At 37.4% G+C, this 14,837-nt stretch overlaps 1 protein-coding gene across 1 annotated transcript in view; it reads right to left on the reverse strand.

The window, feature by feature from the left end:
* Nucleotides 1-14,837, reverse strand: part of LOC102847977 (methylglutaconyl-CoA hydratase, mitochondrial-like) — a 200,619-nt gene that overhangs the window by 176,579 nt on the left and 9,203 nt on the right. The window contains exons 2-3 of the mRNA XM_006901178.1: nt 1,521-1,588; nt 1,325-1,412 (exon numbers count right to left, since the gene is read on the reverse strand). Coding sequence (XP_006901240.1) covers nt 1,325-1,412; nt 1,521-1,588 — 156 coding nt within the window. The remainder of the gene's footprint in view (nt 1-1,324; nt 1,413-1,520; nt 1,589-14,837) is intronic.

Raw genomic sequence — 14,837 nt, forward strand, 5'->3', positions numbered from 1 at the left:
TTGGAGAGGGACATCATGCTGGGTAGAGTGGAGGGACAGCGCAGGAGGGGAAGACCCTCTATGAGGTGGATTGATTCAGTGACTGGGGTAATTGGTATGGGTGTGTCAGAGGCAATGCGATTGACACAGGATAGAGCAGGGTTTAGGGCTGTTGCACATAGGGGTCGCTATGAGTCGCAAACAACTCGATGACACATAACAACAACAACAATTCTCTAATGGTTCCAATTATATCCTTAACAAGATAATTCTCTCACCTTTCAAAACAAAACAAAAACTACCAACATTTCACCACTCCCTCTACCAACACTGCTCTAGTTGCCTTTCCCAAACTCTAAGAACAGTCCATATAGTCTTTGTCTCCAATCTGTTCCAATTTCATCTTTGCCCAAATGTTATCTTCTGAGTGCTGTATTGTTTCATCATACTATTTAATTCCAATTCACTCTATTAATTTGTAAGAGAGTAACTACTGTTAATTGATTAAAACATTGTGTCAGCAAATACAAAGCTCATAATGGGGTGATCTGCTATCAAGTTCACTACAATTCATATCAATACAAACTCTTTATCAGAATATATAGTGTTATAAAAATGCGACTGGCACAGGATAGAGCAGGGTTTAGGGCTGTTGTACATAGGGTCGCTATGAGTCGCAAGCGACTAGACAGCACATAACAACAACAATATTATAAGCAACAGATCAGAGTCCTATCCTAACCTGTGGCACCCCCAAGGCCAATGTTGAAGTTACTGTGTCAGTCTATCTGTTGAGGGTCTTCCTTTCTTTCTCTGACTTGATATAATTTGTTTTCTATTCTTTCCCAGCATGATATCATTTTTCCCAGTGACAGGACCCTTCTGACCATTTGCACAAAGTATGTGAGATGAAATGTCATCATTTTTGGCTCTAAGGACCAATCTGTTTGCACCTCCTCTAAGACAGACTTATCAGTCATTTGGAAGTCCATGAGATATTCAACACTGTTCAACAACAATGAAATGCAAAGGCACTGATTATTCTTCGGTCTTCTATGCTATTCATATGAGACCTAATTTCTCATTTCCAAATGATGTTTCATTATTTATGTACTACAAAAATATTTCAATGGCTCAAAGTATTTTTACAGCTTTCTCAACAATTCACATGGAAAAAATTATTTTATAATATAAAACATCTATTTCCCTCTGACAAAAATTAAGGGGAAAATGGCAAAGAGAACTTATTTTTAATAAAACATACATTAAAAATCAATAGGAAACGGCTACTGATCAGGGAAAATCAGAATATACTTTAAATTTGTAATGAAATTTATTTACATACCAGCACAGAATATGCCTGGAACTTCACTTCTGACTATTATAGTCCTCACTTTCTTATCAGATTTTAAAGTATCCACAGCTTTTGATAGCTAAACAAAAACAGAGCAAGTAAAGAGGGAAAAGGGAGAGATTACTTTTAGCCTTATGTAAACATTTTACTTAAAATTAGAAACAAATAGTTTTATTTTTACACTCACCATTTTTATAAGATTCTTACTGATTGCATTTTTGGCATAAGCTCTGTTTATTCCAAGCACCACAATTCCTAGTTAAAGAGAAAAGAAGAGAAAAACAAATTTAAAAAACAACAACCAAAAAAAAACCAAACCCATAAAACAAAAAAACCGTACAAATGCTTAAGTTAGTAAGGTAGTCAAGGGCACACAATTTCCCAAACACATATCGTATTGACTTCAGCTGAGACTCAACAAATCTTCCACCTCACTGTTAAGAATATTCTCTTTATATGTATAACCTCCTTTGCAAAATAAGCATATTTTCCCAAATGTGAGACATATGACTGATATAACTGGTGGGGGCACATAAAAGAGGAGAGGAAAAGAAAAAGAAAAAGCAGTAAGAAACAGGATGAGAATAAGCACAGAAACAAACAGAGCTGAGAATGGGAACAAAGACCAGTGAATGGATGGGTAAAGTGAAAGAATAGAGAGAGGTTTCCATAGGACACTGTAAATAATATCATTATGTAACTGTAATTACTGTTATAAAATAAACCAATATGAGTGACTGAATGAAAATAAAATTAAAAATAAATAAAAATAAGCATATTTTTTAAGTACTGTAGTAGCATTTAATGTATATCTTTAAAACAGGTAAAAACTAATGTCTCTTAGTTAATATAGTAACAATGACATTCCTACCATAACAATCAATTCAACACAATTCCAATAGATACCAAATTAGTTTTTCAAAGACATAGAAAAGGCAACTGCCAAGTTTTATCTAGAGAGGAAAGAGATCTTAAATAAATACTTTTGAAAAGCAAAACTGAAGTGGGAGGCATAGCACTCTCTGATCTCAAAACCTAGTACACGGAGGTGGTAACCAAAACATCATGGTACTGGTACAATGACAGGCATATAAAGCAACAAAACAAAATCGACAACACAGAAATGGATCCATCTATTGATGGTTAACTGATATTCAACAAGGAAACAGAAGTTATCAAATTGGGAAATGACAGCTTCTTTAACAAACAGTGCTGGCAAAACTGGGCTTCTACCTGCAGAAAGCTGAAATAGAATCCACATCTCACACCATACACAAAAATCAACCCAAGGTAGATCAGAAACTTGAGAGTAAAGTCCAAAATCATAAAGTTCATAACAGATAAAATGAGGGGAAATTTAGAAGGTCTATCTTATAGTATAAAGAGGCTGGCAAATACAAATTGATGATTGGGACCTTCTAAAGATTAAATTCCTGTGAGTATCAATAATGTTTTTTTCCAGAAGAGTGAAAAGAAAACTGTCAGGGAAAAAAAAAAAACCTCTCAGCAATAACATCTCAGATAAGGGTCTCATAACAGGAGTTTACAAAATATTACAGGGCCCCCACAAAAAACAAAAAAAAAACAAAAACAATGATAATTACAAAATGGGCAAAAGATATGGAAATATCTTTCACAGAGGAAGACATTCAGATTCAGATGGCCCATAGACACATGAAAAAATACTCAAAATCACTGGCAATATGACAGATGCAAATCAAAACTACAATGAGATACCATCTCACCCCAGTAGCAGTGGGAAAGTTTAACAGGACACTAAGCAATAGATGTCAGAGATGCCCCACTGTTGCTGGGATTGTAAAATGGTACAACTACTCTGGAAGGCAGTTTGGTGTATCTTTAAGAAGCTGAACAGAGATTCCATATGACTCAGTTATACCACTGCTAGGAACATAACCCAAGGAAAACAGAGCTGAAATACAAACAGAAATTCATACACCGATATTCACAGCAGCATTATTCACAAAAACAGGAACAAAGAAACAGCCCAAATGTCCATTAACAACTAGATTGAGAAACTCTGGCACATTCATACAATGGAATACTATGCAGGAGCCAGGAGCAATGATTTGGAAACTTCCATATATCAGTTCAATAGACCAGAGAGCATTATTCTGAGTGAACTAACTCAGGTGCTTAAGAAAAAATACTGTATAAGACCATTATTGTAAAAATAAAAGGATAACCAGAAAGATATGTTGCATATACAAAGAAGGAAGGAGCGGCAGGGGAGTTAAAGGTGGAGAGTGGGGAATCATAAGGTCGAAGAGGATGGTGGATGGAGGAAGGGAGGGAGCAGGGGAGAAAAAATAATAACAAAACACAATGTACATGAATGAAAATTTAAAAACTTTAAAATTTAAAAAATCTTTTTAAAAAAAAACCTCCAAAACTAATGTATTTTCTTTAGCATTTTGAGAAGAAGGAAACATCATGTTGTTACAGGCTGTCAAGTCAGAACATATTTCATTTTTTTTTATTAATTTTATTAAAAGTTTACAGAGACGTAAGGTTTCCAGTCATTCATTGTTGCACTTTTCTCCCTGTCCACCCCTTACCCCCCAATTCACTCTTGTCCTTGAAAAGAAAAACTCTTTCATTGTTATGCAATCCCTTCCCCCAAGTCCGCTCCCCTATGCAGAACATATTTCTAGATGACCCTCTAGCAAGTTTCCTGAGACTTTAAATCACAAAAGAGGACACTCCTCCTCTTTCTCCTGCAGAGCAGCTGATGAATACGAACCAAGTACTTTGCAGCACAACCCCTTACCAGTAAGCCACCAGAGCTCCTTTCAACATCATGTCCCCTTCAATATTTCTCTTCTTAAACACCAACTAGGTAAACTATTATATTTTACTAAATTGTTAAAAATATACAATGTAACAGCACTAGAAAGATGTAACACTAGAGGAAAAACCATGTTTAACCAGAATACTATTTAAAACATGGTTTTGACATCTTCAAGTAAATGCAGAAAACAGTTTGGTCATCTTCAACTGTACAGAGAAATTAATAGCTAACAAAATCATGTCACATGTGAATAAAGATCTGCTTTTAGCTTATATGAATCTAGGAAAATTAGAAATTAAATGTAACTCAAAGGATTGATATTCTAGGTATTAGAGAACTGAAATGGACTGGTATTGGCCTAGATGAATCAGACAATCATATGATAATGTTATATAGAAAATGAAAAGTTAATAGAAAATGGTGCTTCACTCATTGTCAGAAAAACCATTTCAAGATCCACCATTAATTGCAATGCTGTAATAGGATATCATTCATACCCATATAGGGAAGATATGTTAATAAAACTATTATTCAAATATATGCTCCAACAACTAAAGCAAACAAGAGGAAATTGACAAATTCTACAACTTTTACAGGCTGAAATTGACCAAATGTGCAATCAAGATGCATTAAATATATATTTGGTGCCTGGAATGCAAAGCCATAAATATAGGAGAAAAGGTAGTTTGAAATTACACATTTGGTTACAGAAAACAGGTCGGGGACTGAATGACTGAATTTTATATAAACAACAATTTATTCATTGCAAATATCTTCTTTGAAAAACACAAAAGGCAATTTTACAAATGGATGTGTGTGATGTACTGCATTGGAATCAGACTGACTACATCTGTGGAAACAATCTCTGGAAAAGCTGAATATCAACAATCGAAACCAAATCAGGTGCTGACTGTCAAAGAAACCATAAATCTTCAAGTGCAAGTTCAAACTGAAGCTGAAGAAAATTAAATCAAGTCTACAAGAACCAAAATTAGAACTTGAGTTTATCCAATTTAAAAATCACCTCAAGAATAGGTTTAAAACACTGAACACTAATGATCAAATGAACTGTGGAATGACATCAAACACATCATCTAGAAAGAAAGCAAAAGATCACTGCAGAGATGGGGAGAAAGAAAAGATCAAAGTAGACATGAGAAGAGACCTCGAAAATTTCACAAGACCATCAAGGAGATGAAACAAGCAGGGAAATGGTGAAGTAAAAGAGTTGAGAGGAAATGGCAAAATAAAAGAGTTAAACAGAAAATTTCAGAGAACAGTGCAAAAAGAAAAAATAAAAGTATTATAACAAAAGCTGAAAGAAATGAATAATAAATCAAGGCTTGAGTTACAATGCTGCAAGATGATATAGACAAAATCTTGAATGATCCAGGAAGCATCAATGAAGATGAATGAAACAGAGTTACTGTACCAAAATGATTTGCTGGCATAAAACCATTTCAGGTGATAAGGGAGAAAGGGTGCACTGAAGCAGTGGTAAAAAATAAGTTCACACAAATTGATGGGGTATCAACTGAAGTGCTTCAGCAAATAGAGGCAGCACTGGATGTGTTCACTAGTCTATGGGTTTTAAAAAAAAATGTAGACAAGAGTCTGGGAGATGTACAGCTCCAAATATTAGCAAATAGCCAGAATTTGGAGCTGTGTTGCTGATAAATTGGTGCTTCCTCAAACCTTTGTTCAGGCAGGATCTGAAGAAGAGATGCAGGTGCACTTGGCTATTAGAAAGCATTAAGAATTGGGAACTGCATTGTTGAGAAGTTGGCTCTTCTCTGAGCCTCTGTCTGCTCAGGCAGGAATAGCTACCTCCCAACCAGCCCCTGGAGGTGCATGGCTCCAAACATTAGCAGGCAGTCAGAACTGGGAGCTGTATTGCTGAGAAGTTGGTGCTCCACAGAACCTTTGTCTACTCAGGTAGGGAACCATTGCCCTCCCAAACAGCCCTAGGAGATGCAGCACGAAACACTACAGGTAGCCAGAATTGCGAGCTGCACTGCTGAGAAGTTGGCACTTCTTTAAGCTTTTTGGTCTGCTGGGGGAGAGGGAGCAGGAAGGGCAGAGCAGGAAGGACAGAGATGTGCACACTAAACATTCGAAGACAGCCAGAACTGGGAACTGAGAATTTCTTGCTACCCTGAGCTTTTGTCTGCTAAGGCAGAAACAGCTGCCCTCACACAACCAGGCACTTCTTGAGAAGTGATGCAAATACACTTGGACATTAGCAAGTAAGAAAAATTCGGAGTTGAACTCTTGAGGAGTTGGCACTTCCATAAGCCTTTGTCTGCTAAGGTGGGAATAGCTGTCCTACCAATCAGCCTCTGGAAGTGCACAGCCCTGAAAAATAGCAGGTCAACAGAACTGGAAGCTATAATGCTGAGGACCTGGTGCTTCGCTGAACCTGTGTCTACTGAGATGGAAATAGCTGCCCTCCTAGTCACCGTGGAGAGATGTAGGTACAATTGGATATTAGCAAATTAGCAAGTATTGGAGTTTCACTGAGCATGTGGCTACTCATATAGGAATAGCTCCTCTCCCAACCACCCTAGGAGAGGGGACAGGTTCAAGGCCAATAGCAACGACTAAGACATGGTGGCTACACTGTTGGGATGTTGTCATCATTTTCCTGGGAATTTTCCATGAACAATATATCCTGGTAAGCATTCCTGGGGCTATACCTACCCTTGGGGGAAACCTCTGTTACCATCAAACTAAAGGACAAGACACAGAAGTAAACTCACCACAGCTGGGCAAAGGGGATAACCCAAGCTCTCTGCCCTTCAAAGGACAACTGGATGAAAAGCTTACCACAGGGAACAGGCAACAGATACACCCATAAAAGACTCGCAGGAATGTGTGCCATTGGGAAACTCAATCTGAGACAACACTTCCAGTCTGCTACTTATCAAGAGCAACAGAAAGACAAGGAACTGTCAATAACCTATGCAGAGACAACAAAAATTGGCACACATATACAAAGAAGAAACTGCTGTAAGGTAAAAAAAGCCGCAAGCAGGTTCAAAGATTATAAGAAAATAAAACAAGCCTTCTCCTAAGTAAAAAAAATATTAAAAAATAACATTGCTGACCAATGAATGTCCCAAGACAAGGAGACAGAAGAAATATGTTGACATGGAGTAACATTAATAGTTACTGAAAAAGTTATAAATAATAGAAGAAAGAATTGAGGACATTTAAAAAAAAAAAAAAAAAAAAAAGCACATACCCAGAGACAGGGAGCTAGAAGAAATATATCAACATGAATTACATGAAAAGCTACTGAATAAGTTATAAAACATGGAAGACCAGTTGAAACCATAAATTTTAAAAGGTATGAGGATTTTAAAAATCAATACAAGACAGAGAAGGTACAACCAACACAGTACTAAAAGTAAGAGGAATGAAAGAAAATGCAATCCAGAATATAAAAATGGAAATGGCAGAATTTTCCAACATGCTAGAGGGACAAAAAAGAATAGAAGATATGGAAGAGAGAGTCAGCAAGCTAGAAGACAAGAAGCTCAACAAAAACGTATCAGAAGAAAAAACAAAAGAGAAGGAAAAAGAAGAAAACATTATAATCATGTGGGATAACATCAAATGGAACAACATGCAGGTGATCAAAATTCCAGAAATGGGGGTAAGGGGCACACTGAAAAATTAATGGAAAAGTTACTATAAGAAACCTTCCCAACTATCATGAACAAAACAAGGAAATCCAATTTCAAGAAGTTCAGCAAAATCCAAACAGACTAAACTCCAAAAGAAAAACACCACCACATATCATAGTCAAATTTTTCAAAATCAAATACAAAGAATACTAAAAGCTATACAAGAAAAACAAAGAAACACCTACAAGGGAGAATCAATTAAGTTCTGATTTCTCAGCAGAACTCATGTTACAAAGGCTCATGTTAAAAAGAATGTAATTTACAGAAGGCGGAATGAAAACAGTTGCCAACCAAGGACACTTTATCCAGCAAAGCTGTTCATCAAAAATACAGGACAAATTGGAACATGTGCATAAAAACAGAAACTTAAGGAATATGTGAAAACAAGATCAACTTTACAAGAAATTCTAAAGGAAGTCCTTCATACAGAGACAGGGAAAAAAAAAGTGGACGGACCAAAGTAGTAAAAAACATCAGAAAAATGACAATGATAAGACCTAGTAAGTCAATGATCACACTTAATGCTAATGGCTTAAATGCATATTGAAAAAAAAATGAGAGGCAGAATGGATAAAAGAAAAAACCCAGCAATATGTTGCCTACAAAAGATACCTAAGAATTGAGAAAAAAGATTACAAATCAAAGGCTGAAAAACTACATTCCAAGCATATAACATTCACAATAAAGCAGGGATGTCAATATTAATCTCTTGTAAAATAGAACTCAGGATGAAAACCACGACAAAAGATAAGAAAGTACACATTATAATAATTAAAAGCACAATAAATCAAGAAAACAACCTTGGTCAACAACTATACACCAAATGATAGACCTACAAAACACATAAAACAATGGTTAAAAGATGTGAAGAGAGAATAGTATCAAAAAGTAGTAAGAGTTTGTAAAATATTGCTTTCAACAAAAAACAAATTCATTCAAAAGATATTCAACAAAGATGCAGAAATAAAACTAAAGAGCTAAACTACGCAATTAGTGAACTCATTCAGAGTACTCCTAACTAAAACTTGATTTACTTTCAAGTGCACACCTGGACATATAAAACAAAGCAAGCCTCAAAAAATTCAAACACTTTAAAATAATTTAAAGTACCTTCTCAGACCACAATGTCATAAAACTAGAAATTAAGAATAATAGAACAGGTTTCTATTATGAGGCCTTGAACACTATGGAACAAAGACCAGATGAGCTGTGGAAGTATATCAAGAATATCATTCACAAAGAATGCAAAAGATCATTACAAAGACAGAAGAAAAAAAGACCAAAATGGATGTCAGAAGATATTTTTAATATTTCACTAGACTGCTGAAAAACCAAAGCAAAGGGAATAAATTAAGGAGCTGAATAGAATAGGACAGGAAGACAAAACAAACTATTATACTGAAATATGCAAAGAAGTGGAGTCCGAAAATCAAAAGGGCCGAACTTGCTCAGCATGTCTTAAGCTATAGCAACTAAAGAACAAATTTAAGCCTTGAGTTGCAATACATAAGGATTCTACAGGCAGAATATTGAATAATCCAGAAAGTATTAAAAGACGATGCAAGGAGTATAGAGAGTTATTGTACAAAAAAATTGCCTGCTGACACAGAATTTCAAGAAACAACTTTTCATTAAGAAGCAATAGTGATGAAGGAGGAAGTTCAAACTGCTCTAAAGGACTTGGCAAAAAATAAAACCCCAGGAAATGATGGAATACTGATTGACATATTTCAATAAATAGATGCTGTCTTAGATGTGCTTACCAGGTTGTGTCAAGAAATCTAGAGGACAACTACCTGGCCCACTGACTAGAAGTTGTTGTTCTTGTTGTTGTTATGTGTCATCAAGTCGCTTACGACTCACTGCGACCTTATGTACAACAGCCCTAAACCTTGCTCTATTCTGTGCCAATCACACTGCCTCTGACACACCCATCCCAATTACCCCAGTCACTGAATCAATCCACCTCAAAGAGGGTCTTCCCCTCTTGCGCCGTCCCTCCACCCTCCCAAGCATGATGTCCCTCTCCAAGGACCTATCCCTCCTTACAACATGTCCAAAGTATGTCAGACAAAGCCCCAAAATCCTTGCCTCCAAGAAGCAGCCTGGTTTAACCCTCTCCAGGGTGAAATCTCTTTGCTACCTTGGCAGTCCTTGGTACATTCAATACTCTTCTCCAGCACCACAGCTCAAAGGCATCAATTCTTCTTCTATCCTCCTTGGTCATTGTCCAACTCTCTGATGCATAACAAGTGATTGCAAAGACCATAGCCTATATCAGACACACCTTAGTCTCCAGAGTGACACCATTGCTCTTCAGTACCCTGGAGAGGTCCCTAACAGCAGATTTTCCCATCTCAATACGTTTACTGATTTCCTGGCTACTGGTGCCAAGAGTGTTGGCCATGGAGCCAAGCAGACTAAAGTTGTTAACAATCTCAATCTCTTCGCCATCCATCCTGATGCTGTCCAGTGGTGAGAATCTTTGTCTTCTTGACATTGAGCTTCAATCCATACTGAAGGCTGCAGTCCTTGACCCTCTGCAGCAAGCATTTCAGGTCCTCCTCAGTTTCAGCAAGCAGGGTTGTGTCATCTGCATAACGCAGATTGTTGACAGATCTTCGACCAATTCTGACACCACACTTCTCCTCATAGAGTCCAGCCTCTTGGATAATCTGTTCTACATACAGGTTGAAAAGGTATGGGGGACACATCCGTGGCGTACACCTTTCCCAATTTTGAACTATGCAGTGTTTCCCTGCTCTGTTCTGATGACTGCCTCTTGGTCCAAGTATAGGTTTCGCATCAGAACGATCAAGTGTTCTGGGATTCCCATTCTTCTCAGAGTCAGCCACAGTTTGTTATGATCCACACAGTCAAACGCCTTTGATAATCAAAGAAACACAGATATACATCCTTCTGGTATTCCCTGTTTTCAGTTAAGATCCATTTAACATCAGCTACAATATCCCTAATAGGCAAGTTTATTTGAAAAGGAAATAGACCCTGAAAAAGTAAAGCACTTCAGAAAAAAAGAAAAGACAATGAAGTGGGAGGTATAGCATTCCCTAATCTCAAAACCTATTATACAGCTGTAATAGCCAAAATGGCATGGTAGTAGGAAAATGACACAGACCAATGGGATAGAATCAAGAACCTAGAAGTCAACCAATCTACTGATATTCAACAAGACAACAAGTTATCAAAGGGAAAATGACAATCTCTTCAACAAATGGTGCTCGCAAAACTGGACTGCTACCTGCAGAAAGCTGAAGCAGGATGCACACCTCTAACCATACACAAAAATCAACTGAAGGTGAATTAAAGACCTAGGTGTGAGCCCAAACCATAAAGATCATAAGAGAAAAAAATGAGATCATTAGAAGACTTGATGAATGAATGGGACTTTCTAAAGATTAAGTCCCTGTGTACACCAAAAACTTTTTCCAGTAAGGTGAAAAGAAAACTACTGCTTGGGGGAAAAAACCACTTTCCAATGACATCTCAGACAAGGATCTCAAAATAAAAGCATACAGAATACTACAGGATCTCCTCAAGAAAAAAGACTGATAACCAATTACCAAACGAGCCAAAGACATGGAAAGACTTTTCACTGAGGAAGAAATCTAGATGACCAACAATACACATGAAGAAATGCTCAAAATCACTAGGAGTATGGCAGTAAGAGTGCAAATCAAAACCATAATGAGATACCATCTCATCCAATAATAGTGGCTAAGTTTAACAGGACAGCAAAGCGATAAGTAATGGGAGAGAATGTGGAGAGATTGGAACTCTCATACACAGTTATTGGGACTGTAAAATGGTACAACCAGTTTGGCATTTCCTAAAAAAAGCTTACCACAGAAATTCCACATGTCCTAGCTATACCACTGCTAGGAATATATCCCAGATAAAATAGAACTGAGACACAAATGGAAATTTATATTATACATTGATGTTCACAGCAGTGTTCTGTCCATCGACAAATGAATTTTGAGAAATTGTAGTACATTCACATAATCGAATACTACGCAGCACTCAGGAGTAAAGATTTTTAAAAATACTATATGAATGGCTATATAACATATGCATGCTGAATGAACTAACTCACGCATAAAGTCAAATACTGTATAAGGCCATCATTGTAAATACAGAAAGTTATCTAGTAAAGTCCAAAAATAGCTATAATTGTCCAAAGAGGGAAGGGGATCTGGATTGAGGGTGGGGAGGAGGGGATCATGGAACTACTGAGTTTGGTGGGTGGAGAGAGGGAGTGGATTAGGAAAGATCTGAAAAGATGGGGTAATAGTGGGCATAGATCAATGGTGATTCATTTTATAAAACACAATATATGGGAATGATCACACAAAATAAAATGGGACTAAAAATGAATTTAAAAATCTACATATAAATATGTATATAAAAAAGGAATCAATCTATTAAAAAAGAAAAAGTAAACACAGTAGAGAGATCAGTTACAGATCATTCTTGATCTTGATAAGAAATGTCTGTCAGTGACTGGCTAAGGTTAAAGGTGATGATTAAGGTCTATTGTGTCAACTGTGTTGAACTGTGATTCTAAAGGTGGTCTGCCAATTACTTCTGGATGTATTCAGCCCTCATTTTTGCATCATAGGCTCGTCTTTGTAAGCTTGATGGACAAGGAGTGGTGGTCCTTGTACTTCACTTGACAATGAAGCTGGTTTAAATAAGGATGTTAGCAGAGAACATGGAGAAAACGGGAAAGATTTCAAAGACTTTGAACAAAATATGATGGTAAACTAGAGATGAAGGATAAGGAAGGATTAGGTCTCAAAGACAGCATGCATCACTAAGCCATGGTTCACAAAGATAATCACTGAAATGAGTCACAATTATATGCAGGCAAGAGGTAATTGGGAGAGTAATCTCACGGAGTGCGTACAAAAGCACATATAAATAGAAGAGCAGCAAAGGACCAAAGCTTAGATATAAATGAAGGGAAATGGGATAAATAAGGAGAGAGGTAAATATAGTATACACTGCACTCCCCAGGAGGAAGGCCCAGAAAAAGGCATCCCTGGCTCAGTAGAACTGTGCCACAAACAGCTAAAGGGAAGGGGCATTCACTGGGGATTAAAGAAAGGCAAATACTTTAATTTGGATGAGTATTTATGGAATACTTAAAATATGTCAAGCAGAAGAGGGCAAACAATTAATTCCATTGGTGGCCTAGTGGCAAGAAGCTGCACTGCAATTCCTAAGGTACTCAGTTTGAGGCCACTAGCCTCTCCACAGGAGAAGGGTGGGCTATCTCCTTCCTGCAATTAATTACCTCTGAAAATGCACCAGAAGGTCAGCTAGGAGTTGGTTCTAACTCTACGGTACACAACAACAAGAATAAAATAGGGTGTACTGAGAAAGAATATAACCCTATGCAGTCAGTTAGTGGTATCCTATCTCCCAGAGACTTCTGAGGCTGTAAATCTTCCCAAGAAGAGACTGTGTTTCTGCCAGCAACTAGCTGGTGTATTGACTATAACTTAGCCACAGAGCTTTTGAGAAAGAAATTGGTGCTTAATCCCACTATGGAGGTGATTTCTACTCTAGATCCTGTAGATTGGAATAGAACTGTCCTACTGAGTTTTGGCACTGGTGGCCTAGTAGCAAGAAGCTATGCTGCAATCTCAAAAGCACACAGTTCAAATCCATCAGCTGCTCCACAGGAGAAAAGATGGGCAATTTCCTCCCATGCCATTAACTGACTCTGAAAAGCCATCAGAGGATCAGCTATGGGTCAGTTCCAAGTCAATGGTACACAGCAACTGGGTTTGGGAGGTTATAAATGCTAACAAGAGCCAACTGTCCCATCTCTCACTCTCTGAAGACCTGAACTTTTAAGAGATACCAACAAATGAGTAACTGTCAGACTGCATGAACAGCACAGGTTGGTGAGAACAAAAGGCTAGCATTCTTTTCCACTCCTAAGAGTGTTAGGTCAGTTACATAAGAAGAGGATGGTACACAAGAGAGGAGTATGAGACTGATGTTAAGGTATATCCAGATGAAACTGATTCAGAAGCATTCCTTAACAGACAATGGAATTTTAATGTACTGCGAATTCTTGGAGAAAACATTGTGCCTCAACATTTTTATGTGTAAAATCATCAAATCATGTCATCAAGAAGGAACCAACTCATAGAAGACCCTTTAATAAGTTTTTGGGGCTATAAATCACAGGAGAGGACAGATTTCTTCTGTGGAGCAGGTGATGGATTTGAATCACAAGAAAGGTTAGAATGACCTGGGTTAGCATCATGACTCATGCCACCAGAGCTCCAGAAGACTGAGTAAAATTACTATATATCACCCACTAAGTGTCTGACATATAGTATATGAACTTACTTCACGCTGGTTAAAGGGAAAGGGGTACAAAAGTAAGTAATGTCATTGGGAAAAAACTAAAGAAAGTACCTATAATGCTTCAGGGGTAGAACCCTGTGAGGAATTCAGCTGGAAAGGTAGATTTGTAAATCTAGCAGACTACAATTGTCATTTGGATAAACTTAGTAGGGGAAGATTTCAGTTAGACTAGGTATCTGAGCAGCACATCCCAGAGCTCTGGTAGCTGAGTCATTAAGGAGGTGCACTGCCACCTCACAGGTACATGGTTCAAATCTACAAGAAGCTCTGTGGGAGGAAAGATGGGCAATCTTCTCCCATGCAACTTACCCACTGGCAGGTCTGCTATTAGATGGTTCTGACTCCAGAGGATGTAACAGTACTATTTTCTTCTAAAAATGGAGTCAAGTCACAAGTCTTCATTCCATTTTGAGAAGAAAATACGGTTGTTACATACTGTCGAGTCAAGACAGTTAGTTGGTGGGATTGTAAAATGGTAAAATCATTCTGTAAAATAGATTGGCATTTCCTCAAAAAGTAGAAGAAACTGTGTATGACCCAGCTATTCCAATGCTAGGAATATGCTGTTGTTGTTGTTGTTGTTGTTGTTGTTGTTGTT

This window comes from Elephantulus edwardii, unplaced genomic scaffold (genome assembly GCF_000299155.1).
Source record: "Elephantulus edwardii isolate Elephantulus edwardi_28Jun2011 unplaced genomic scaffold, EleEdw1.0 scaffold00313, whole genome shotgun sequence".
In the NCBI taxonomy this organism is placed as follows: domain Eukaryota; kingdom Metazoa; phylum Chordata; class Mammalia; order Macroscelidea; family Macroscelididae; genus Elephantulus; species Elephantulus edwardii.